The following is a 26206-nucleotide window of genomic DNA, read 5'->3' as shown; positions in this document are numbered from 1 at the left end:
TTGGTATGGTCTTAACTAGGCTGGATGTAATTTTTTTTGTTGGCGTTGATTTCTCCGACTGCCCGTAAACGCACCACCGCGCTCCGTGCGCGCACGGGACAGCAAACGAGCAGGTGATCGAGCAAGCGTCTGATACGAGAGCATTGCGGTCGCATGGAGCGTGTTTGAAGTGAACAGCAGAGAAGAAAGGAACAAGGCAACTGGTTGTACACAGTGCTCTGCCAAAATGTTTTAGTACGTTTTGGTACGACTAATAAATTACAAGGTCGCATCGCTTCCCAACATTACGGTAACTGTAGTCAGGGGGCGTCACCGAATAGCTGTTGTACCCGCGAGGCTATTTCATTTCAAAATAGGCTGCTCCGTTAATGTTTCGAGTACATCTACGGATCGATATGGAAAGGAAATATAGGTAAGTAGTACCAATGCGTTAGATCGAACTTTAGTCAGTTCTGATCATTTTATAGGAGATCGTTTGAGAAACGCGATTGTTTACACTTTGCTGAGGCTCATGGGAGATTGCGAGCTGAGGCTCATGGGTTTTTGCGGATGGCTAATGCTATAATGATAGCTGCTATACGCGCGAGGCTATTTCATGTCAAAATAGGCTGCTCTGTTAATGTTTCGAGTAAATCTACGGATCGATATGGAAGGGAAACATAGGTAAGTAGTACCAATGCGTTAGATCGAACTTTAGTCAGTTCCAATCATTTTATAAGAGATCGTTTGAGAAACGCGATTGTTTACAGAGGGCTCGTTGGTTATTGGCTAGTGGGTGCATACCCCAACCCTAGTCAACCTCAGTTTGTTGCAGTAAAGCTTCTATTTTATGCGCCTTATAGTCCGGTGCGCCTTAAATATGGACAAAGTTTTAAAATGGGCCGTTCATTGAAGGTGCGCCTTATAACCCGGTGCGCCTAATAGGGCGCAAAATACGGTAATCTTTATTTTTCAAAATCAATTTTTATGCTAATATTCAAGTGTATTATAACTTAACAATTTTGATCATGGACAGCATCTTGTTTTCTCTCCTCAGCTGAATCATTGTCAGAGACATGTGATGCAGCGTGAAAAGATGAGGCCTTCCAATTTAGTCCATTTGCTGGTTTTGTGTGAGAATCACAGGGCCAGCATGGTTAAACACCAATGCTGCCCCGGCTGTGGACTCTTCTGTAGTGTGGTAAGGAGAATCCCAAAGCGTTACAAATATACTATAGTTTTCTCCCATCTTAGTGAAAGAAAACTGAATACAGTGGTACCTCTGCTTACAAACTTAACTGGTTCTGTGATCGGGTTTGTAAGTAGAAACGTTTTTAAATAGAAACAACGTTTCCCGAAGGCAGGGGTGTCCAAACTTTTTGCAAGGAGGGCCAGATTTGATGAAGTGAAGGGACCCGGGGGCCAATAACCTTTTCCGACTTTCTTTAACTACAAACATTTTCATGCAAATACACACTGTTATAAAACACATTTCATTGTCACAATTGTCTTTATTTTTCAAATGGCAAAATAACCAAATATAAGCCACTCAGGCAGATGTGAACAACTCTAAAACCACACATTCTGCCTTTCATTCATATCTGATGAGTCGGATAACATTGGACAAACTGTATGAAATACCTTAAATTTACATGAGTTTAAAATTATTTTTGCCTCATGAACATTTTAAACAGGAGTTATAAGCTTTATAAGTTGTCTGTTATTATTAAAACTTAAAATAAGTGAATTTTGCTCTTGTCATTTACAATATCTTTCAGAAAGTAATAGTCTGTGTCACGTCTACAGGTTCATAACAGTATTAACATGGCCACTTTGTAGCTTCCTTTAGTAATATTTACTTTTGACTCACAGCCCCGTGTGAAGAATCGCTTTTGTGATGCCAGTTCAGCTTGGACCTGCTTCACTTTATCAACACGGTCACTCCCTGTTAGCTTGTCGTATGTGTTAGCATGTTTAGTCTGATAGCTTCTCTTTAGGTTGAAATCCTTAAACAAGACAACAGTCTCTTTTCAAATTAGACAAACACAATTGCCTTGATTTTCAGTGAAGAAGTGTTGTAATTCCCATTTCTCTTGAAAGCGACGGCCCTCAATGTCAACTTTCCTCGTTTTCTTTGCAGTCGCCATGGCAGAAATGAGCGAAGAGGGGTGGTTCTGCCACCTTTTGGTAATAGGAGGAGTTACAGTTTCAAGTTTCCTGATTTTTTAAAATTCGGTTTGACAGTACAGATGGGCCATGAATAATACATTATTTAAGCTGCGGGCTGTATGAAATCTGACCGGGGGCTGGATTTGGCCCGCAGGCCGGACTTTAGACATGCCTGCCCTAAGGAATCAATGTAAAAGCAAACAATGCGTGCTGGACTATCCCAAAAGTCACACTTTTGGCCGCTGTGTCTCGTCACCGTGGGATAGGGGAAACGTAATTTCGATTTCTTTGTGTGTCTTGGCATGAAGGAATTGACAATAAAGCTGACTCTCTCTCTCTCTCTCTCTCTCTCTCTCTCTCTCTCTCTCTCTCTCTCTCTCTATTACTCTGTGTAAAACACACAGAAAACCAAAACAACAGTTTTATTTTTGCTTTTTCAAACCTTTATAACAAAAAATAAATGTCACTTTATTCTTGACCTCTGAGGTTTGCTTGGGGAGGGGGGAACCAGTTCTAATGTTCTACACTTGCTAAGAATACCCCTGACAAGACACAGAACAAGTCAGGCTAATAAATTATTGTATGCTTCCACGACCCGCTTGCATTGTGCTCACACACATCATTACTTTTTGGCGCAATTAGTGAGTTTTCCGACTGTGTGACTGGTCGTTCAATGACCACTTCACACAGAATGCAAGTGAAAACTTAAAAAAATAAAAGTAAAGGAACCTAGCTTCTAAAGATGGAAATTGACAAACACAAAAGTGTTTTCATGTTTGTATTGAAAACAAGCTGGTACTGTCCGCCGCACGGCAACAACCTCCGCCTTTGACTCAATGCGTGCGTGTTCCTGCAGCAGAGAGTATCTACTTTGCCACAACACCGGTCATACTCCTTCGCAAGCTCAACAATACGCATGCATTCGCCATACTCCTTTATGATTTCGAGTTTCATATCAGTAGTCTTAGGAGACATTCTGTTCGTTTTTTACATTGCGAACACGCAGAGACAAACAGGGAATGAAAGAGCACAGATGACTTGGGGTGGGGTGGGTGGCTGCGGCGTCGGTTCGGAAGTCGAAAATTGGTACTTAAGTTCGGAAGGTTCCACTTTATACAGAAATTAAAATGAATATTTTGTTGGCGGTACTGTAGATTCCTATTCATTTGCTGTGCTGATTTTCCCATAGGGTACCTTCATGGAGTGCCAGCCTCATGGTAACATTTCACACCGCTTTCACAGAGATTGCGCCTCTGTTATAAAGAATCGCAGGTTTTGTCCTCACTGTGGAGAGGATGCCAGTCGGGCGAAAGAGGTCACAATGCCCTCATTCTCCCTTCAATGGTCAAACAAGGAACCATCACCTACATCTCCTCTGCCAAGACCTGCTACACAGATGCTCAGGGCTAAAAAGACTTGCGAGCCACAAAAGAGCAGAGAGCTGAACTTCAGCAGGTAAAATATTGATTTTTTTTTCTTTTTAATCGTCTAATCAAAAAACTATCAAGAAGGCAATAGGATCTAATTTTCTTTGGATTTGTTCAATTGCTACAGTGTTTCTGCAGGCAGAAGTTCTAACATATCACTAGAGCGTATACTGATGGGACTAGATGATGAAAAGTAAGGTTACATTTTATATACAGCATTTCATTACAGTAATCCCTCACTACTTTGCTCTTCACCTATCGCGGCCTTGCTCTATCGTGGATTTTTTATCGAAACAATTTTTCAATTTGTCTCACACACACATTCACATCGTCATATGGCGGAATGAAGCACACAAGACAGGCAACAAGACAGGCAAGTGCACCCCTCCACCATCAGCGACATCGGGCCTTACTTGGAGCTTGGAGTGCGCGGCTTTGTCTGACCATATGACACCAATGGCCAATGGGAACATGTTGAGTTGTGTCCTTGCAGCTGATTGGCTTAGCAGTTCTAACTACAATTTAGCTCAGCCTACCGCACTGTCTGTATCAACATATCAGACCTGAGCTTTATCACGGAAGCTTTTTATACTTTGAGATTTTAGTGAAAATGTTTACAAAAGTGTTTAAGTAGTTAGTAAATAAGAATGTCTCTGAAAGTCAGCTTGTCTTTAAAATGTTCAAAAAAGTGTTAACTAAATAGTTTGTAAACAAGAATGTTTCTTGACTTTAAAATCTTTGCAAGTGTTTAAAAAATGCAAAAAAAAGTGTTTGATAAACAATAAAATGTTTAAAACTACAATAAAGATTAATCAAAGATTTGTGGGGATGTATTGTAACAATATATTTACTCTTTTATTTTCTTTATTTTCTTTATTTAAATGAATAAGAATATTTCTAAAAGTCAATTTGACTTTAAATGTTTACAAAAGTGTTTAAAAATACATAAAAGTACATAAAAGTGTTTGAAAATGAAATAAAAGTTCATAAAATCCTTGTGTGGATATTGTTATAATGTGCGTTCTCTACTTTACGGATTTTCACCTATCGCGGGTGGGCGTGGAACCAATTAACCGCGGTAAACGAGGGATTACTGTATTTTGGAAACATGCACTGCCTTGGAAACTAATTTGCACTTGACAGTTCATAGACAATTTATTGAGCTTCATGTTTTTGTAGCCTGAAATCAACAAAAGTAAATTACCCGACTGGACAGCTCTACATTTCTGCAGAAGAAGGAGAGCTCCAGAGGGTCATTCATCTATTAGGTAACTTCAATATTGTTTTCTTTTTTTCGTTTTATGAGCGATACAAGCTGTCTGACTTCACGGAATGTTTTAGTGCAACTATGCATAGTTTCAACTACCAAATTTGTCTATTGCAGTTGATGGAAAGGATCCCAACTGTCTGATGGATAACCAAAACAAGCGAACACCCTTACATGCTGCTGCAACTGAAGGGCATGAAGAAATTTGCCATATGCTAATTCAGGTGAGGAGGAATCTCACTGCTTTCCTCGGTTTGTTAAAGGTCAGGCAACAAACATTGAAAAGTTCTTGAGACCTCTTGAATCCCTATTCAATGAGTAACTCTTGTTAAAAAGTGATAAGATTATAGGTATACAGCACTTTAATCACTAAATACTCAGAATGGCCCATCTGCTGTTTGAATCTAGCACCCTCTCATCTCCGGGCATTTCTGGAGATGTGACATCACAGAAGCCAAAGCATTCATAAATGGCTACTGTCGCATTGTTTTTGCTGTGCATATGACACACATCTAAAACCTCCATGCATGAAAGATGCAGCTCAAGTTTGTCACAGAGTTTTAACATTTCATGTGTGTCCATGCATCCGCCCGCCCGTCCGTCAGTCCCCCCATCCATCAGTCCACCCGCCCGTCAGTCTGTACACGCGTACGTACATACGTACAGTGGGGCTAAGAAATATTTACCGTAATTTTTGGACTAAAATTTGCTCCGGAGTACAAGTCGCATCAGCCATAAAATGGCCAAAAAAGTGAAAAAAAAAACATATATAAGTCGCTCCGAAGTATAAGTCGCATTTTGGGGGGCAATTTATTCAACAAAATCCAACACCAAGAACAGACATGAACGAGCAACAACAGGCTAAACCAGGGGGCGCGGTGCTATACCTGGGGGGGCGCGTGTGACCCTGGGGAACAGGCTTTTTTTTTTGGCAGTACTAGAATAGTGTAATTGCGCATTTTCACAGCAGGGGGCAGTGGCGCTCTCATTGTTACTTCTGTGACGTTTGCGACAGTGCAACATTTTACGACTTACAAGACAAGTTAGGATAGTCAGGGTGGGGAGGGGGGGCGCGAATAGTTTTCTTCTTGCTAGGGGGGAGCGTAACAGAAAATAATTGAGAAGCACTGGGCTAAACGATAGGTATGCTCACGTGACATAAACACAAACAAAGAGCTGAGAATGGGCCTGACGTAACATTTTATTTTTTAACAGTTATTAAAAAAAACTATGACATAAATAACACGTTTATAAAACCATCTGTGTCACTCCAATTCATTAAATCCATCGATCGTCCTTTGTCAACAATGGGTGCGCGCCGCTGATGGCGCTTGCACTTCAAAATATTCCACAGGCCCATATAACGACATATAAATTAGATATCAAATAACTATTATATAAACAAAAATATTATCAAACCATCTGTGCACTCTAAATCATTAAATCCATCGATCAAATTCCTCGTCCTTTGTCAACAACGCTGCGCCTGCGCCCTGACGTCTGCCTTGTCGTTATTCCACAGATCTAGTATATAACTATATTGTAGCGTCAACAAAGTACAAGGAAAGACGTGGGTTTGGTAAACGGCTCTTTTTTTAACAAAACAAACTTCCAGGCGTGTGGCGGCGTGGACTTCCAGCCACGGAGGTGGAAGACAGCTCCATAGAATAGGACCGGGCGTGTGTAAAAGCCATGTCCGAGCCCCATCCACCGTCCCTGGACAGCCGGTCCCCAACTTCTATCCACGGAGGTGAAAGAGAGCTCCGTAGAGTAGGACCGGGCGTGCATAAAACCCATAATAGTTTTTCAAACCTTCTGTGTCACTCCAAATCATTAAATCTTCAAACTCTTCGTCCTCCGTGTCACTTACAAACAAAGCCGCTAATGATGCCGGTAGTGCCCTTCGTCATCCTTGTCATCCCGTGATCAATCTTTGACCGTTTTGTAAACAACCGCCACGCCGCGTCGCGCTGCTGAAGTCACTTGAAATTCAAATGACAGTAATCCCTTGCTACATCGCGGTCCGTTTATCGCGGTTCCACTTTTATTTTGAAAATTTTTGAAAAAAAACACATAAATCGCCCCTTATTATAAGTCAACTCCCCCTCACCCAAACTATGAAAAAAAACGCGACTTATAGTCCGAAAATTACGGTAGTCAGCCACCAATTGTGCAAGATCTCCCACTGGAAAGATGAGCGGATCCTGTAATTTTCATCATAGGTACACTTAACTATGAGCGACAAAATAAAAAAAATCCAGAAAATCACATTGTCTGATTTTTAAAGAATTTATTTGCAAATTATGGTGGAAAATAAGTACCATATTTTTCGGACTATAAGTCGCAGGTTTTTTTCATAGTTTGGCTGGGGGGGCGACTTATACTCAGGAGCGACTTATGTGAGATTTTTCACAATTTTTTACTCATCATTAACACATTACTTACTCACTTGGTATAGTTGATCACTTCACATGTTATTTTCACTTTAAACTGCATGAGGGCGCATTATGGCTGTGGAATAATTGGAGCCTCACTGACAATAAGTTCCAGTCACTGACTTCCAGAGTCAGGAGATTTAATGATTTGGAGTGACACAATTGGTTGGATAAACTTGTTATTTTTGTTATAGTTATTTGACATATAGTTTATGTAGTGTAGCAACGTGTATGTTGTTAGACTTTAGTAGCTTCTGATTTTCTAGCGAGGCCGTGAAGGCAGCAGGGGGGAGGGAGACGGGAAGAGCGATCCAGGTGTGTGTAGGCTCATATGTTGAGCTCTTGTTTTGTGAAATAAAGAGCCGGTTACCAAACCCATGTCTTGCCTGGTACTTTGGTAACGCTACAATATATTTATATAGGTAGATCTGTGGAATAATTGGAGCTGCAATTGACGACGAGGCTGACAGCGGCGCACGTAGGTCCGGAATCAACAGGTTTTTGTTTCGTTTTTTGACACAGCGGATGAATATTCCGATGGATTTAATGATTTGGAGTGACACGGATGGTTCGTTACAATTGTTGTTTATATTACATTTATTTGATATACAGTGCCTTGCGAAAGTATTCGGCCCCCTTGAACCTTTCAACATTTTGCGACATTTCAGGCTTCAAACATAGATATAAAAGTTTAATTTTTTGTCAAGAATCAACAACAAGTGGGACACAATCATGAAGTGGAACGAAATTTATTGGATAATTTAAACTTTTTTAACAAATAAAAAACTGAAAAGTGGGGCGTGCAATATTATTCGGCCCCTTTACTTTCAGTGCAGCAAACTCACTCCAGAAGTTCAGTGAGGATCTTTGAATGATCCAATGTTGTCCTAAATGACTGATGATGATAAAAAGAATGCACCTGTGTGTAATCAAGTCTCCGTATAAATGCACCTGCTCTTTGATAGTCTCAGGGTTCTGTTTAAAGCGCTGAGAGAACCATGAAGACCAAGGAACACACCAGGCAGGTCCGAGATACTGTTGTGGAGAAGTTTAAAGCCGGATTTGGAGACAAAAAGATTTCCCAAGCTTTAAACATTTCAAGGAGCACTGTGCAAGCAATTATATTGAAATGGAAGGAGTATCAGACCACTGCAAATCTACCAAGACCCGGCCGTCCCGCCAAACTTTCATCTCAAACAAGGAGAAGACTGATCAGAGATGCAGCCAAGAGGCCCATGATCACTCTGGATGAACTGCAGATAACTACAGCTGAGGTGGGAGAGTCTGTCCATAGGACAATAATCTTTATGGAAGAGTGGCAAGAAAAAAGCCATTTTTCAAAAATATCTATAAAAAGTCTCACTTAAAGTTTGCCACAAGCCACCTGGGAGACACACCAAACGTGGAAGAAGGTGCCCTGGTGCACGTGTTGTGTACAAATCGTCAAACAAACGTTGACTTCGGACTGGCGCCCCCCTACCGCCCCTTTCTTCCTCACCGCCCCCCCCAGATCTTTCCACCGCCCCCAGGGTGGCGGTACCGCCCACTTTGGGAACCACTGATTTAGAGTGTCACGGATGGTTCGTTACAATTGTTCTTTAAATTACATTTATTTGATATATCTAGTCCAGGGGTCACCAAGCTTTCTTAAACCGAGAGTTAACTCACTTCGGCCACTTGTATCCGAGATCTTGTTCTTTCGGTCACGACCCATAGCTCGTGACCATAGGTGAGGGTAGGAGCATAGATCGACTGGTAAATTGAGAGGTAATTCGAGAGGTAATTTGCCTTTCGGCTCAGCACTCTCTTCACCACGACGGACCGGTACAGAGTCCGCATCACAACACATGCTGCACCGATCCGCCTGTCGATCTCGCGCTCCATCCTGAACAAGACCCAAGATTCTTGAACTCCTTCACTTGGGGCAGAAGCTCATCCCCGATCCGGAGAGGGCATTTCACCCTTTTCCTACTGAGGACCAATGTGGCCGTGCTGACTTTCATGCCGACCGCTACCCACTCGAACCACTCCAGTGAGAGGTGGAGATCACGGCTTGAAGAATCCAACAGCACCACCTCAGTCTACCTCAGAGTCAAGTCGGAACCTTTCTGACCAGCTCGGGTTCTTTTCTCGCCAAATAGGTGACATACCATGTCCCAAGAGCCAGCTTCTATAGCCGAAGATCGGACCACCAAGGTCCCCACCTTTGGCCCCCGCCCAGCTCACTCTGGCTGTTTAGTGTTCAGTCTGTCGCCAAACTACACGGTAATTACATGACGAGTAAAGAATTTGCATTGGTTCCATCATAGAAAAATGTATACACCTCATCAAACCATAGATGTTAATCTTTATTCTGTGGTTCTAAAGTTTTAACACATTTTGTTTGGGTATAAACTTTGTGTGTGTTTGTAGGGTGGAGCCAACCTGGAGATGCTTGATGAAGCGCAGAGAACACCCCTGATGGCAGCTTGTGAAGATAACCATTTAGAGACAGTAAAGTACCTGATTAGGGCTGGAGCATCTATAAACCACAAGGTTGGTACTTAAAATGTACTGTACTTACACTGTACATTGCACACATGCTTATATACATCTATACCAGGGGTGTCCAAACTTTTTGCAAGGAGTGCCAGAGTTAGTAATGTGAAGGGGCCCGCTTCTCTTCGCTTCTCTTCCGGGGGGGTGCTAATGGGACCTCAAACGCTGCGCGTTCGCTTCTCTTCCGGGGGGAGGGGGGGGGGGGTTGGGGTGTGCTAATCGTACGTCAAACGCTGCGCGTTCGCTTCTCTTGGGGGGTGCTAATTGTACGTAGATAATTGTTTGCTTCTCTTCCGGTGGGGGGGGGGGGGGCTAGGTGCTAATAGGACATCAAACGCTGCGCGTTCGCTTCTCTTCTGGGGTTGGGGGGGTGGGGTGCTAATCGGACGTCAAACGCTGTGGGGGGGGGGCTAATCGGACGTCAAACGCTTTGTGTGGCGGGCTCCATCTAGTGTGGAAACTGAGAAGTGGAACAGAGTTGAGCTCAAGCTTTTTGTGCGGGCCATATTTAATTATGTTTTCAGAATTTGCTACGGGCCAATAAAAACTGCCGCGGGCCGTAGTTTGGACACCCCTAATCTATACAGTATGTGTGTATATATAATTATCTTATTCTATATAATTGTCTGTGTACATGTGTGGGGAGAGCGAGCGAGCAAGCAAGAGAGAGTGAGAGTGCGAGAGAGAGTGAGAGAGCAGAGAAAGTGTGAGGGAGGGAGAAGGAGGGTGAGAGTGAAAGTGAGTGATTTAGTATACTGTATTGTTGTCACTATTTTCAATTTGTCTTTAATGTGAGGAAATGTTCTTTCAGTTGGGGGCGGGGAGAGAGCGCAAGAGGGGGGTGAGAGGGAGGGAAAGAGAGAGCATGAGAGGGAGAGTGCGAGAGGGAGAAAGAGGGAGAGAAAGTGCGAGTGTGAGAGTGAGGGGGAAGGGGGAAGGAGGGAGAGAGAGTGAGAGTGAGTGATTTATATTGTTGCCACCATTTTCAATTCATTTGTCTTTAATGTGAGGAAATATCCTTTCAGTTGTCCCATTTCGTTTATTTGTATTCTTACATCAGGATGTAATGGGTTTCACCTGTCTGCATCTGGCTTCTAAACTGGGACATTATGGCATCGTGCAACATCTGCTCACCAGGTCATCCAAGTGCATCAACTGTCAGGTAGACAGATTGTACTACATTTAACAACTGCTCCCAGAAACCACTTAAAATACTCAGCTCTGCATGCTATTGTCTATCCATCCCAATGATAATTTTACGAAATCAAGTAATTGTATGAGTATGAACAGGGCTCGAAGCTTATTTTTTGCCCAAGTTGCCCTCGGGCAAGTTGGAGAAAATTTTACTTGCCCGAAACAAAATTTTACTTGCCCAAATTTTTTTGGAGTGGATTTTTACTTGCCCGACACATTTTTGCAATAAAAAAGACAACACTATAAGTTTTGCCTTCATATGCCTTCGTATCCGCCAACCGGAAACAAGCTCTGCTGGTGCGCAGGCGCAGAAGAGCCAGGGACGGTGAGGGAGCATGCATTTAATTACGAAGCGCTTTGCCGTTATCAATGTATTGCAGACTTACACGAGAAACTAACCGCTCCCTAGAAAACAAAATGTCGGACCAGAAGCGGCAGAAGTTGCGAGAAATTATGCACAAAATCGTCTTTTTACAGCTTGAAAACATGGTATTATGGCAGGGCAAGTTCGGGCAAGTGAGGAAAAATTCTACTTGCCCGTCTGCCATCGCTACTTGCCCCGGGCAATCGGGCAATCGTTAGTTTCGAGCCCTGATGAATCTGTTCAGTTTTACACTCATAGTGTAACTTGTGCTTGAACAGGATGATGGAGGATGGACACCCATCACCTGGGCAATTGAGCACAAGCACAAGAAGGTATTCTACCTGTTGCTCGAAAACGGGGCAGACGTTAACATCAGAGATAAGGTAATTTTGGACAGTGTTTATCTTTGCAGTTTTCCACACTTCTTATATATCAAATAACCTACAGTGAATTATGACTTACTCCAAACAATACATGAACACAAACGGGATATGGGATATCATTTTTCCTTTTTTTTTTTTTTTTTACAGTTATTTCCCTTTTATGTGAAATTGTGAGTCTCATTGAAGCATTGCCTTCATTTAGCATTCCAGTTCTAGGCCCAGTTGACCTTTCACGGAAGTCCCACCCTTCCTCAGTTGGCTATTCTTGGTCTGACTTTTTTCCTGGACACTTACAATGGAAAGGAACATACCAGAGCATGTACTTGAGTGTTTTTGGACCATTACCAGAGCTTCTAGATTGAGACAAAAGGTATAATACGCAGTGGAAAGAAATATTCTTAGCATCAAAATATACAGAAAAGCTAATTTTACAACTATTGAGGCAAAAACATACAGGTCTCAAGATTAGTCCGAGATAACCCCATGACATCTCAAATACAACCAGCAAAGCCTTCTGGCTCAATCATGCTCTTTTACTGCTGAGTTGGTAACTCTTTCTAACTGGATAGTGAACCATTGCCTCATTAACTCTTCCCTTTAGAGTTTGGGAACAATGTGGCATCATTTTTTGGAGTGTAGCTAACTGGAGGCAAAAATATCCAGTGCGCTCGCTTGAAAACGCAGGTTAGCATATCATGTTTTATGGCTGCTGACAGAAAATATCTGGATTAATGTTAGTGTAAATCTATGGACCGGAGCTTGATGGACCTCAACTGTTTTGGGACGTGGTTTTGTTAACTATCAATTACACACGTATGTGACAGCAAGTTAAGTGTGTCACACGTGAGATATCCAGGGGGGCATCCTAAGAAGATCCCCCCGACACTTCATCTTTTTACCCTCAATGCAGAGGCGCAGCAGCTCAACTGAGTGTCCCTCCTGGATGATTGAGTTTATCTGTAAGGGAGAGCCATGCACAGGCAACTCCGGGATCTTGTCCTTTTGGCCACGAGCTCATGACCATAGGTGAGGGTAATCCCTATTTTCCTCTGGGTGTGGAACGGCTGTGGTCTTCTTCGGAATGCCGCAGGGAATAGAAAGCATTGGAGTCGAGGAGTCAATTCACACTTGCTGCAGTACGTCAGCGGTACGTGGCCACCATTCGTTTGCCTTCCGCAAGCCTTCTATTTCTTTTGGATACAGCATGCATGAAGAATTACACAGCTCAGACAGGAAATTGTGCGTCGGCGTACAAGGTAGATCCGATATATTAATTTCATGAAAACATCTCATATCTACAATTTACAGAGCTTTCATTTCAGCTAACTACATAGCTTGGCATGAGTCGGACATTTAAAACGCAAAAAACAGCTTGAAATAAATTTAACATGAACTTAAAAATAAATTAAACAAAATAACTCTACATAAACACAAAACGTACTTACTAGGGGTGTAACGATACATCGATACACATCGATTAATCGATATAATACTCTACGATTTATTGGCATCGATGCTAAAGGTAAACATTGATTTATATCGCTGTGTTTGACCTCGGACATTAGACGCGACTTTATTTTGAAATCCAGTTCATTATTGATTGCTTCCTCTTTCCGGGAGCAGTGCGCCCGGCGTTGTTGTGTTGTGAGCAGAGCACGCACGTGAAAGGGGAGTCGACAACTAGTACGCGGCTCCTGGGCTGGTGCTATGGCGAGTGTCCAAAAAGACGAGGAAATTTGCTCCCCTTTAGGCTTCAAGTCATTCGTTTGGAAGCACTTTGGATTCCAAAGAAAAGACGGCTCAACGGACAAGACACGTGCAGTTTGTAAATCCTGCCATGCGGTGATCAAATATTCAGGGAGCACAAATCTCGCCGCACATTTAAAGAAAAAACACGACATCAAAGTTCAGTGTTAAAGTAAGCAATTTGTATACCACAATACTCTTGTAATTTCCTAAATAAAGAGTTTGCAGTACCTTGTTGATTTTGCGTATAAATTGTTATAAATCGGGATATTGTTCTATATTTTTTATTTAAAAAGAAAATCGATCGTAGAGCACTATATCGCGATATATCGTGAATGAATCGCAGCAGGCTTTAAGATATCGCCAAATATCGTATCGATATTATATCGTATCGTGACAAAACCCGCGATTTACACCCCTAGTACTTACCCATGGTAGAAGAGCCAAAGTCGCGCAAATAATGTTCCAAAAGCATATCAATATGAACAAAAGGATGGCTATTGTTCACAAATAGCTCACCGTTACATGGTTGTTATTATGTAAACTCAACTCTTGATCGGGTGAACCCCCTTGATCTACTGGTCTCATGAGCGGAGATTTCCGGAGACGCAACGCAGCTGTTCGCCGCGGGTGTAAATTGCAGTCGTGGCTCCATTGCAAAGAAACCGCAACACAGCTTTTTGGCTCAGCTCTTTCTTCACCTCGACGGACCGGTACAGAGTCCTCATCACAGTAGACACTGCACCGATCCGCTTGTATATTTCTCGCTCCATCTTGCCCTCACTTGTGAACAAGATACCAAGATCCCTTTACTTGGGGCAGGATCTAATACTCAACCCGGAGAAGGCATCTTGGAGGTGCTGATTTTCATCCCAACTGCTTCACTCTTCTGCGAACCGCTCCACTGAGAGTTGCAGATCACAGCTTAAAGAAGCCAATAGTACCACATCATCTGCAAAAATACTGCAACAGCAATACCCCGAACGTCTTGGCCGTGCCCAGACATTCTGTCCATAAAGGTCATGAACTGAATCAGTGACAAAGGGCAGCCTTGGCAGAGTCAAATCCTCACTGGAAACAAATTCGACTTACTGCGGACCAAACTCTTATATCGGTTTTATAGGGACCAAACTGCCCTTATCAAGGGGTTGGAAACCCCCCTGTCAGGTCTAAGTACCATCAGACATTAAACCACACGCTGGAAGAAAGAGGAGAAGACAACTAGGATAGGTTTATTCGCGAGGAGAACGATAGAGAAAGGAAACTCGGTTACAATCTCCATCAATTCTGAGTCCTTACTCCACGTGCCCCTCTTTTTAATGTTTTGGTTGCCCTGGCTACAGAGGTGTTGCTACACTAAAGGGAGGGGAGATTGTGGCTGTAGCAACACTGATTAGCTAAGGAATGTACTAGTGTGGTGTGATTTAGCCTTTAATTGTCGGCCCCTGACCCCAGCACTGGAATTGCAGAGTCTGTACTGTTTCCTCAACCGGCTGTCTTCTCCATAGTTGGCTGACTCATCCTGGACTGTGATCAGATAACTTGAAGCACGTTGAATGCCGCTTTCCTGTGGAACAATGCAACTAAACCTTTGCTAAGTTTATCTTCTTGGTAAACTAACACAACACAATAATAATGAGTAACTAGCCCTAAACACTTCCACACACATTAAGTAAATACGAGGTAACTGGTATGCAGTTCCTTAAACAAACATTGAGTAAATATGGGATAACGTATATGCAACTACTTCAAACTGTATATAACAAAGAAAAACAGTTAAGAGCAACAACAATCTATGAATCAAAGCTACAGTTAACTAAAAGGAAAGAAGTTCCTTTGAACTAAACAAAGAACATTTTGCCTGTGCAAAGGAGCTCTGCTCATCTCTAGTGAAGATCTCTTACAGCAGTTAACAAACAGATAAGAGAAGGACAGGAAGAATACATAAAGCTGATTGGGGGTCAAAGGACATCCCTGGGACTAGATAAGAAAAAAGTTCAACTCGTAAAATATAAGGCCCCAGTTCTGGCAGGCCAAGGCTTCACCGCTAAATTATTCCAACACCCCCTTTCCCGTGGACCCTCGAGGACCCTGCTGAGGGTGTTGAACTAGTCTACCGTTCCATGGCCAGCATGAAAAAAAAAAACCTGCTCCCCGTGAATCTGAGATTCGATCGATCGCTGGACCCCCCTCCAGCATCCTTGAATAGACCTTACCAGGGAGGCTGAGGCATGTGATTCCTCTAGTTGGTGTTAATGGTGCACTGCTTCCAGCACATTAGACGCCAGACAGTGGATCAGAATTTCCTTGAAGCCTTCCGGAAGTCATTTTTCATGTCTTTGCCAAACTCTTCTTGTACCCGGGTTTTTGCCACAGCGACTGCCAAAGCTGCGTTCCGCTTGGCCAGCTGGTACATGTCGGCTGCCTCCAGAGTCTCACAGGCCAAAAAGGTCCGATAAGACTTCTTATTTAACTTTACGGCATCCCTGACTGCTAGTCATCAGCGGGTTCGGGGATCGCCATTACGACAGGCAACATCCACCTTATGGCAGCAGCTTTGATCGGCTGTCTCAACAATGGAGTCCACTCAGACTCATAGTTCCCGCCTTCCCCGGAAATGGGCAAAGTTCTACCAGAGGTGGTAGTTGAAACTACTACTGACAATGGATTATGCCATTTCCAGCAATCTCTTGTCGTATGTTTGGGTCTGCCAGGTCAAACCGGCATCTTCCCCCACCATCAGAGCCAACACACCACCATCATCAGGTGAAAGCTCCGCCCCTCACCCGAGTGTCCAAAACATGCGGCCGCAAATTAGATGACACAACTACAAAGTTGATCATCGAACTGCGGCCTCGGGTGTCCTGGTGCGCATATGGACTATGTTTGAGCATGGTGTTCGTTATGGACAGTCCAATAACGTCCTTCCAGGTCTCACTGTCATTGCCCAGCAGAAGCACTCTCTAGCACAGCCTTCAAAAGGCAAAAAGCTTTATTTTATCCATGCTTGCTCCCATCACTGCGCCAAGTACTGCGCAAGTGCGTATTGTGGTTAAAATTCAGCAAATTTTGGACATGCTGGCTTTGTTGTTGTGTTCCCTGCTTGACTGCTGAGTGAGAATGGCTGATGAACGTCATGATGAAGAAAGTTCTGTTCCGTTTTGTTCAAGATATCCGTCGTCGAGCAAGGAAAACAAAGAGGTGGAGTAACAGTTGGTTCTTTATTTGCAACATGTTGAGTTGTTTTACGCCAGTCAGTACACAATGCACTTCAGCAGATGAAACAACAATGTCCTAGTTCCGGTCAGAAGTCTTTATAGTGTCCGCCAGCAGGAATAAGGAAGAGAAGAAAAGGGAGGGGAAAAGAAGGAAAAACGTATCCTCATAAGGCAGACATTTGTTGTTATTGCCTGAATGTCCTGTTATCTACGGAATGTTTTGGATCAATGTGTCATGGAGTTACTGAGCTGTGCCTTATGTGTACTGGAAAATTACCAGCTCTGTGTGCTGTGTCTGTGCTCTGATGGAGCAACTATGTTTGTATCAATTAAGAAGAGTATTTACACATTGATTGATATGATAAAGTATATAAGTTTGTAGAAACTAATACGAGTATGTACACATTGCTGTTGTTCCCACTTCAGTTGAAGTACAAAAAGGTTTTTGACGTCTTTGAAAAGACAAATTCAAATATGGTGCTCGTGCATGTAAGTGTGGAGGTGTTTCCTAAAAACAACAAGGAAGGGTGGGGAGAAGGGACCTGTGCATGCGCGGTATTCAAAAACAGAAATAGGCTCTGGTGTCTGTGCCGTCTGAAAGATCGTCTGTCATGCCTTTAAATTCGGTAAATTGGGCAAAGTACACAAGATGCTGATGTTTATTTATTTACTTTATACTGGAACTATTTAACATGATGCAGTTCACAGACTGGCTTCCTCCTTGTATGTGCAGTTTTGCAGACAGACGCAGTTTTTTCCTCCCCAAGTACTAGTCGTAGCATTAAAATACGTTTTCACATAAGATCAACTGAATAACGTTTTTACATGCACACACTGAAAAATTGGCTGCATTTGCTAACACACTGCACACTCTTGAGCCCTGTTGTATATTTACAGTGCCTTGTGAAAGTATTCGGCCCCCTTGAACCTTTCAACATTTCGCCACATTTCAGGCTTCAAACATAAAGATATAAAATTTAAATTTTTTGTCACGAATCAACAACAAGTGGGACACAATCGTGAAGTGGAACAAAATTTATTGGATAATTTAAACTTTTTTAACAAATAAAAAACTGAAAAGTGGGGCGTGCAATATTATTTGTCCCCTTTACTTTCAGTGCAGCAAACTCACTTCAGAAGTTCAGTGAGTATCTTTGAATGATCCAATGTTGTCCTAAATGACTGATGATGATAAATAGAATGCAACTGTATGTAATCAAGTCTCCGTATAAATGCACCTGCTCTTTGATAGTCTCAGGGTTCTGTTTAAAGCGCAGAGAGAACCATGAAAACAAAGGAACACACCAGGCAGGTCCGAGATACTGTTGTAGAGAAGGTTAAAGCCGGATTTGGATACAAAAAGATTTCCCAAGCTTTAAACATCTCAAGGAGCACTGTGCAAGCAATTATATTGAAATGGAAGGAGCATCAGACCACTGCAAACCTACCAAGACCCGGCCGCCCCTCCAAACTTTCATCTCAAACAAGGAGAAGACTGATCAGAGATGCAGCCAAGAGGCCCACGATCACTCTGGATGAACTGCAGATAACTACAGCTGAGGTGGGAGAGTCTGTCCATAGGACAACAATCAGTCGTGCACTGCACAAATCTGGCCTTTATGGAGGAGTGGCAAGAAGAAAACCATTTCTCAAAGATATCCATAAAAAGTCTCGTTTAAAGTTTGCCACAAACCACCTGGGAGACACACCAAACATGTGGAAGAAGGTGGTCTGGTCAGATGAAACCAAAATGGAACTTTTTGGCCACAATGCAAAACAATATGTTTGGCGTAAAACCAACACAGCTCATCACCCTGAACACACCATCCCCACTGTCAAACATGGTGGTGGCAGCATCATGGTTTGGGCCTGCTTTTCTTCAGCAGGGACAGGGAAGATGGCTAAAATTGATGGGAATATGGATGAAGCCAAATACAGGACCATTCTGGAAGAAAACCTGTTGGAGTCCGCAAAAGACCTGAGACCGGGACGGAGATTTTTCTTCCAACAGGACAATGATCCAAAACATAAAGCCAAATCTACAATGGAATGGTACACAAATAGACGTATCCAGGTGTTAAAATGGCCAAGTCAAAGTCCAGACCTGAATCCAATCGAGAATCTGTGGAAAGAGCTGAAGACTGCTGTTCACAAACGCTCTCCATCCAACCTCACTGAGCTCGAGCTGTTTTGCAAGGAAGAATGGGCAAGAATTCCAGTCTCTCAATGTGCAAAACTGATAGAGACATACCCCAAGCAGCTGTAATTGCAGCAAAAGGTGGCGCTACAAAATATTAGCGCAAGGGGGCCGAATAATATTGCACGCCCCACTTTTCAGTTTTTTATTTGTTAAAAAGGTTTAAATTATCCAATACATTTTGTTCCATTTCACGATTGTGTTCCACTTGTTGTTGATTCTTGACAAAAAATTAAACTTTTATATCTTGTCATGTAACATGGAGTGTGGGGGGGGACAAATGGTGCAAAAAGTGAGTATGGATTGCTCACAGGACTAAATTGGCGAAGCTGAAATTGCAAATTTTAGCAGCAGATGGTGGAAAAATTTGAGTTGAGAATTATTGGATAAATTGGCAAAGCTGAAATTCCAAGACTTTCCAAGAGATGGTGCCAAACTGTTACAGGAGACCGAAGAGGGGCAATACCAGCTGAACTAGCAAAAATAGCATGACACGGGGTCGGTTTTTTGGGTCACGCACGGAAGCACAAATGTGGTTTTTCTTTTCTTTTATTTTATTTGCTTGGCTAAAATATATTCTGTAACCCCTTAAAGCAATATTATCACACAATTAGACTAAGAGGCCCACCACTATAAGAATAGGCGGTGTGTTAAAAATAGTTTGAAAGATTGAAACAAATGTATTTTTTATTTTCTTCTATTTTATTTTCTTTGCTTGGCTGAAATATATTCTGTAACAGCTTAAAGCAATATTATCACACAATTAGATAAAGGGGCCCACCACTATTTCCATAGTGGTGTGTTAGAAAATGTTTAAAAGATTGATTCAAGGGTTTAGATTTTTGATTTTATAATTGAGTGAAGTGTAACTTTGAAGTATTATTTTTATAAAAAGGGAAGTAAAGAAAAGAGGAAGTGAGCAGCTCACCAGGGGTGGTGGCCGAATTTTTGGTGGAAGATAGTGAGTGGAGCGGAAACAGCTGCCCGAAAGGAGCAGGTGTATGAGCGTGGGAAACTGGTCAGTGTAGAGGCCAGCGAAAGGGGGTGGGGGGTACAGAGAAGTCTATGAAAAGACCGCCATAGGCAGGTACGGGGCTCTCTCCCGGACCGCGTTCATACGTGAAGAAGCCCGTATGAGTTTCAAGACTTTTTCTAAAGCCTTCGAGATCTTTGTGTGAGACGCAAGATCGCTGGCCTGGATTAACTTGGGTTTACTCAAAAGAATTGGACTGGACAACTTTGCGTGAGGAGCTAGGTGAGGGGAACGACTCTTTCTGTATTTCCGCGAGGGGGGGTTGGGTGGGCGACAGTCATCGGGTAGTCGGTCCTCTCTAGGCCAATTTATTTCCCAAATTTGAATTTTAGAAATAAAATCGAACTGATCACTCGACTTTATTTCCACCAAAAAATAACACCCAACTCGTGCTACCTTTTCCTTCTTTTCTGATTTATGTTTTGCAATCAAAAAGTACGATTTTATTTGCAAGTATATCAGTGAGTGGGATTGTTCAGTTTTTGGAGGATTGAGATTTGTAATTCTATTTCATGCTTCTTCAATAAATGTGTTTTATACGTATACTCATTTAATTCGTTGTGCGCTAATTTGTATGTTATATGCAATCGATTGTTTGTGGTTGGTTTGATAATTCGATTTATTAACAGGAAATTATTATGGTATGCAATCATACCGTAATAAATAAAAAGAACAAAGGTGTTTAAATTAGACTACCGTTTTTTTCCATGTATAATGCGCAAAATTGAACTGATTTATACTCCTAAAATCTGGGGTGCGCATTGTACATGTGTACATTTTTTTTTTAAGTTTTTTTTTTTTTAAGAAAAGCATGGTACAACAATTTTTGAAGAAAGTCTTGTCATGGATGGAATGTGGAAAGGAACAGGGCGACCAAGTGCAGCTTGGACCAGGGTTCATTGGAGGAACTCAAAACACAGACTTGGTAAACATAACTCTCATAACTCTGGACGTCATACGGAGGCAGTATCACTGCGCATGCGCACTATGGATCCGATGCGAATAGTCCTCTTCTTGACTGACAATGAATGTGATAGTTTAATACAATCAGCAAATAACAAAATGCGTATTACAGGTAATATTTTATTTCACAACACTTTGCCTTTTTCCTTTCGTCTCTGCTGTTCACTTCAAACACGCTCCATACGAACGCAATGCTCTCGTATCAGACGCTTGCTCGATCACCTGCTCGTTTGCTGTCACAATGCTACACAAATCCGAAACATTTGTTGCGGCTCCGAGTCACGACGAGGGGCAAGTTTTGGTTTCCAAGGGTGGTTTTATTCCTCTTCAACTTCTCTCCCATACAGAGCCGCCTTTTTCACATGTCCGCAATTTTCATTTGAACCAAACTGATCGCGGTGGTGCCTTTACGGGCAGTCGGAGAAATCAACGCCAACAAAAAAAATACATCCAGCCTAGTTAAGACCATACCAAAGACTATAAAAATGGGACCCATTGCCTCCCTGCTTGGCACTCAGCATTAAGGGTTGGAATTGGGGGGTTAGATCACCAAATGATTCCCGAGCGCGGCGCCGCTGCTGCTCATTGCTCCCCTCTCCCCCAGGGGATGGGTCAAAATTACACGGGGATGGGTCAAATGCAGAGGACAAATTTCACCACACCCAGATGCGCGTGACGATCATTGGGACTTAAAAAAAAAAAAGAAATTGGGGTGCGTATTATACATGGGTACAGGCTTTTTTCCAGCATTGACATGCCATTTTTAGGGTGCGTATTATACATGGGGGCGCATTATACATGGAAAAAAACAGTACTTTGATTTTTCTTCGAAAAAAGGGAATTAGGCTCGCTACTTCCTCAACCCAGTAGAGCGGGGCCATATCAAAAGTTACTTCGGCAAAACTAGTGCTAGACCAACAAATCCCTGAGGCCTTAACAAAGGCCTCTAAAAATATCCGTAACGTAATACCAGCATCAGACAACCGAAGGGGCCCATCATTATGGCGCGGTCATTTCGACGACTCGCCTCGAATTGAGTTACTCGGCTCGTGCGTCGGATGACTTGAGAGGGATTGGCGTCGTATAGAAATTAGATTGATTCTGGTAGAATTAATTTAACTCGGGTGGTCAGCTACGGACTAGTCCCTTCACCCCGGCTTATTGAACCCGTTACCGGGGAGCCGGTGGCACTTCAATAAAAAGTGCGCGTTTGACAATCTTTATGTTTGAAGCCTGAAATGTGGCGAAATGTTGAAAGGTTCAAGGGGGCCGAATACTTTTGCAAGGCACTGTATTAACTATAGAATCATTTATGTTCCTATCTTGGTTACTACGGATAGATCATGTAAATACTGTCTCTTTTATAGGAACAGAACGTCTGCTTGCATTGGGCAGCTTTGTCGGGGTGTGCTCGTCTCACCCAGGCTTTGCTGGATGCACATTGTGACCAAAATGCTGCCAATGCTCATGGAGACCTCCCAATTCATGTTGCTGCTAGAGAAAACCATCTAGAATGTGTAATGTGAGTATCCTATGAAAGCTTTATTTGGCTTTGCATGACCATAACTGGAACAAGAGCTGTCAAAATGAATCGATTAATCGACCACTATTTTAATAATTGAGTCATTGTTTAGAGCAGGGGTGCCTAAAGGACTTAGACTCATCAAGAGCCCCTATTAAGCTTGTTCTAAAGGGACGGTAAACCGAGCCCAACATTGGCACTTATGTGATAGGACTGTATTAAAAAATGATGTCAGTACTCCAATTACCCCCTGAGAAAAAAAAAGAGATTTAGCGGTATTTTGGAACAGATTGGCGGTGGACTTACTAACACCCACTTTTTGGGCAGCGTCTGCTTGATTTGACACATCATCCTGACTATGTCACGGAAGGAAGCGATCACAATTTCCCCATTGAAAATCATTGTACATACAATCACTTCAAATGTCCAAAAACAGCAATCAATTGGCACCAAGATTTTCATGGCCATCTCTATTTATGACTACTTCAACATATCACAGCCTCTCCGTGGCTGATTTAAGAGAAATGAGCAGCCTCTCTGCAGCTGAAGTGCCCTGTCGCGTCAATTTCATTTCACCAGTCACCAACATATGCAAACACGACGCGTTCTGAGAGGCTTTATGTCAGCTGACTTGTTGACATTATTTCATTGAGATTCATCATGTCTTCGTAATAATATAAACAGATTATTTTGTTCAGACAGTAAAAACTTAAGTTGTTACCTGCTGACAGTTTCGACTGATACTCCAGTCTTCTTCAGAGTACAAGAACGCCTCAAGGAAGACTGGACCCTCAAAAAACGCACAAACCTGACAGTGAGTGACATCCGCACATTGCTAAATTTTGTTTCCAAATTCACCTATTTCCATTTCTAAAACACAATATACAAACAGACAGAAGGATTTGCAATGGGAGACTCACTGTCTGCAATAATGAGCAGTTTTTTCGTGGAGGACCTGGAAACCAAAGCCATCCACACTGCACCCACTCTCTGCAAACCCACATTCTGGAAAAGATACGTCGATGACATCCTGGAAAAAATAAAAACTGGACACACTCCAACACTGGCAACATACAATTCAAGATTCAAGAGTTTCTTATTCGCCATGTTTGAGGGTGCCTAACAAGGAATTTGACTTCGGTAAATCACACCCTCTGTTCAACATTTAGGTGACTAACAACACTCAGGACATGTGAAAAATGGCAAATATTCTCAAACATCCCCTGATCTTAAACTCCCAAAAGGGCAAGGAAAAACTCAAAACTACAGCTAGGAGAAATGAGAAACTTTGAGAAGAGACCACAGATGGGAAGGTCTCTCTTCCAGGATGACCAGGCTGCAATAGATGCAGAGAGGACACATAGTACAAACAGTGTAGACAAATTCAAAAAAGGTGTGGAGAGCAGGATGTTATTGCACAGTAATGACTCTGAGACTGAGAAGGGTGGTGTGAGTTTATCAGAGCAACAGCCTGGGGGAAGAAGCTGTCTCTGTGTCTGCTGGTTTTGGCGTACTGAGCTCTATAACACCGTCCGGAGGGGAGTACCGTTTTTTTCCGTGTATAATGCGCGAAATTTAACTAATTTATTGTCCTAAAATCTGGGGTGCGCATTATACATGGGTACAATTTTTTTTAACTTTTTTTTTTTTTTTTAAGAAAATCATGGTACAACAAAACCAACAACAGGACTGACCGACAAAGTCGTGGAACAAAAAGACAGGGTGACATTACCAAAGACAGGAACAGAAACCAAACAGACATCATGACAGTAACACATGAAATAATCCGACGGTGAGCGAGGGGCAGACAGGACTAAAATACAAAACACGTTACATTGATTGAGGTGACACAGGAAGGGAGGGGCGACGCAAACAGAAACTATGGCAACCTAGACACATAGCAAAACTGGGGACGAGACATGACAAATCTCCCTCGAAATAAAACTTGAAATCACCTTTCTTCTTGTTTGTTGTCAATCGCGCATCGCATTCAGCCATCCTGCCCAACACACTTAGTCAGTAAAATTCATAATTGACGACACATCGTTTTATGCGATGGTGAAATCCTTGACGGTGTGTTATTGTCAAATATTGTTTGTTTTTTAATCTCCATCGCGGACCGGACGTCATACGGAGGCAGTATGACTGCGCATGCGCACTATGGATTCGATGCGCAGAACGGATGCGCAAGACACGTCAGCTATATAAAGAGCGAGAGTTGTTTTCTTCCTATTAGTTTCAATTCACAGTTTAATTTGCAGTTTCAATCAGCAAATAACAAAATGCGTATTACAGGTAATATTTTATTTCACAACACTTTGCCTTGTTCCTTTCGTCTCTGCTGTTCACTTCAAACACGCTCCATACGAACGCAATGCTCTCGTATCAGACGCTTGCTCGATCACCTGCTCGTTTGCTGTCAATGTACCCTACACAAATCCGAAACATTTGTTGCGGCTCCGAGTCACGACGAGGGGCAAGTTTTGGTTTCCAAGGGTGTTTTTATTCCTCTTCGTCTCTCCCATACAGAGGCGCCTTTTTCACGTCCGCACGCTTTTTTCACATGTCCGCACTGAACGCGGTGGTGCCTTCACGGGCAGTCGGAGAAATCAACGCCAACAAAAAAAAATACATCCAGCCTAGTCAAGACCATACCAAAGACTATAAAAATGGGACCCATTGCCTCCCTGCGTGTGTGACGATCATTGAAACTATACCTGGGTACAGGCTTTTTCCCAGCATCAACATGCCATTTTTAGGGTGCGTATTATACATGGGGGCGCATTATACACGGGAAAAAATGGTAGTTCAAACAGACTGCAACCTGGGTGAGAAGGGTCTGTAGAGATGTTCCTCGCACGTTTCCTGGTCCTGGACAGGTACGAGTCTTGGATAGATGGGAGGTTGATTCCAATGATCTTTTCTGCAGTCCTGATTGTCCGTTGCAGTCTGTGCTTGTCTTGTTTGGAGTCCGATCCAAACCAGACAGTGATGGAGGTGCAGAGGACCGACTGCATGATGGCAGTGTAGAAGGTCTTCAGAAGCTCTCGCGGCAGGTTGAACTTCTTGAGCTGTCTCAAGAAGTACAGCCTCTGCTGGGCCTTCTTCCGGACAGAGTCTATGTGGCCGGTCCATTTCATGTCCCGAGAGATTGTGGTTCCCAGGAACTTGAAGGTGTCTGTGGAGAGAATAGTATTACTGCGGATAGTGAGGGGTAAAAGTGGTGAAGGGTCTCGCCTGAAGTCCACTGTCATCTCCACGGTCTTGAGCGGCTTCAGCTCCAGGTGGTTTTGGCTGCACCAGTGGACCAGCCGCTCCACCTCTTGTCTGTACGCAGTCTCATCACCATCCTGGATCAGTCCGATGAGAGTGGTGTCGTCTGCATACTTCAGGAGCTTCACAGGAGAGTCACCTGAGGAGAAATCATTGGTGTAGAGAGAGAAGAGCAGTGGGGAGAGGACGCACCCCTGAGGGGCTCCAGTATTGGTGGTCCGGGTGTCAGATGTGATGCCCCCCAGCCTCACACACTGTATCCTGTTGGTCAGGAAGCTGGTGATCCACTGACAGGTGGAGGCAGGCACCGCAAGCTGGATGAGCTTCTGTTGGAGGATGTCAGGAGCGATGGTGTTGAACGCTGAGCTGAAGTCCACGAACAGGATCCTGGCGTACGTTCCTGGGGTGTCCAGGTGGTGCAGGATGTAGTGCAGTCCCATGTTGACCGCGTCATCCACTGACAATGTTTGCCCGGTAGGCAAACTGAAGGGGGTCTAG

At 43.0% G+C, this 26206-nt stretch overlaps 1 protein-coding gene across 19 annotated transcripts in view; it reads left to right on the top strand.

Annotated features, from left to right (window-relative positions):
• ehmt1a (euchromatic histone-lysine N-methyltransferase 1a) overlaps window positions 1–26206 on the top strand; it is a 182477-nt gene that overhangs the window by 98951 nt on the left and 57320 nt on the right. For all 19 annotated transcript variants that reach the window (XR_009714438.1, XM_061278714.1, XM_061278713.1 and 16 more), the window contains 9 exons: window positions 1037–1180; window positions 3338–3603; window positions 3703–3768; window positions 4755–4843; window positions 4960–5066; window positions 9690–9812; window positions 10876–10977; window positions 11652–11756; window positions 22281–22435. Coding sequence is in view for 18 of the 19 variants with exons in the window: in XM_061278714.1 (XP_061134698.1) it covers window positions 1037–1180; window positions 3338–3603; window positions 3703–3768; window positions 4755–4843; window positions 4960–5066; window positions 9690–9812; window positions 10876–10977; window positions 11652–11756; window positions 22281–22435 (1157 nt within the window). In the remaining variant the exon portion in view is untranslated. The remainder of the gene's footprint in view (window positions 1–1036; window positions 1181–3337; window positions 3604–3702; window positions 3769–4754; window positions 4844–4959; window positions 5067–9689; window positions 9813–10875; window positions 10978–11651; window positions 11757–22280; window positions 22436–26206) is intronic.

Source organism: Syngnathus typhle, linkage group LG5, assembly GCF_033458585.1.
Source record: "Syngnathus typhle isolate RoL2023-S1 ecotype Sweden linkage group LG5, RoL_Styp_1.0, whole genome shotgun sequence".
Taxonomy (NCBI): domain Eukaryota; kingdom Metazoa; phylum Chordata; class Actinopteri; order Syngnathiformes; family Syngnathidae; genus Syngnathus; species Syngnathus typhle.
This window is presented reverse-complemented; position numbering and strand designations above follow the sequence as displayed.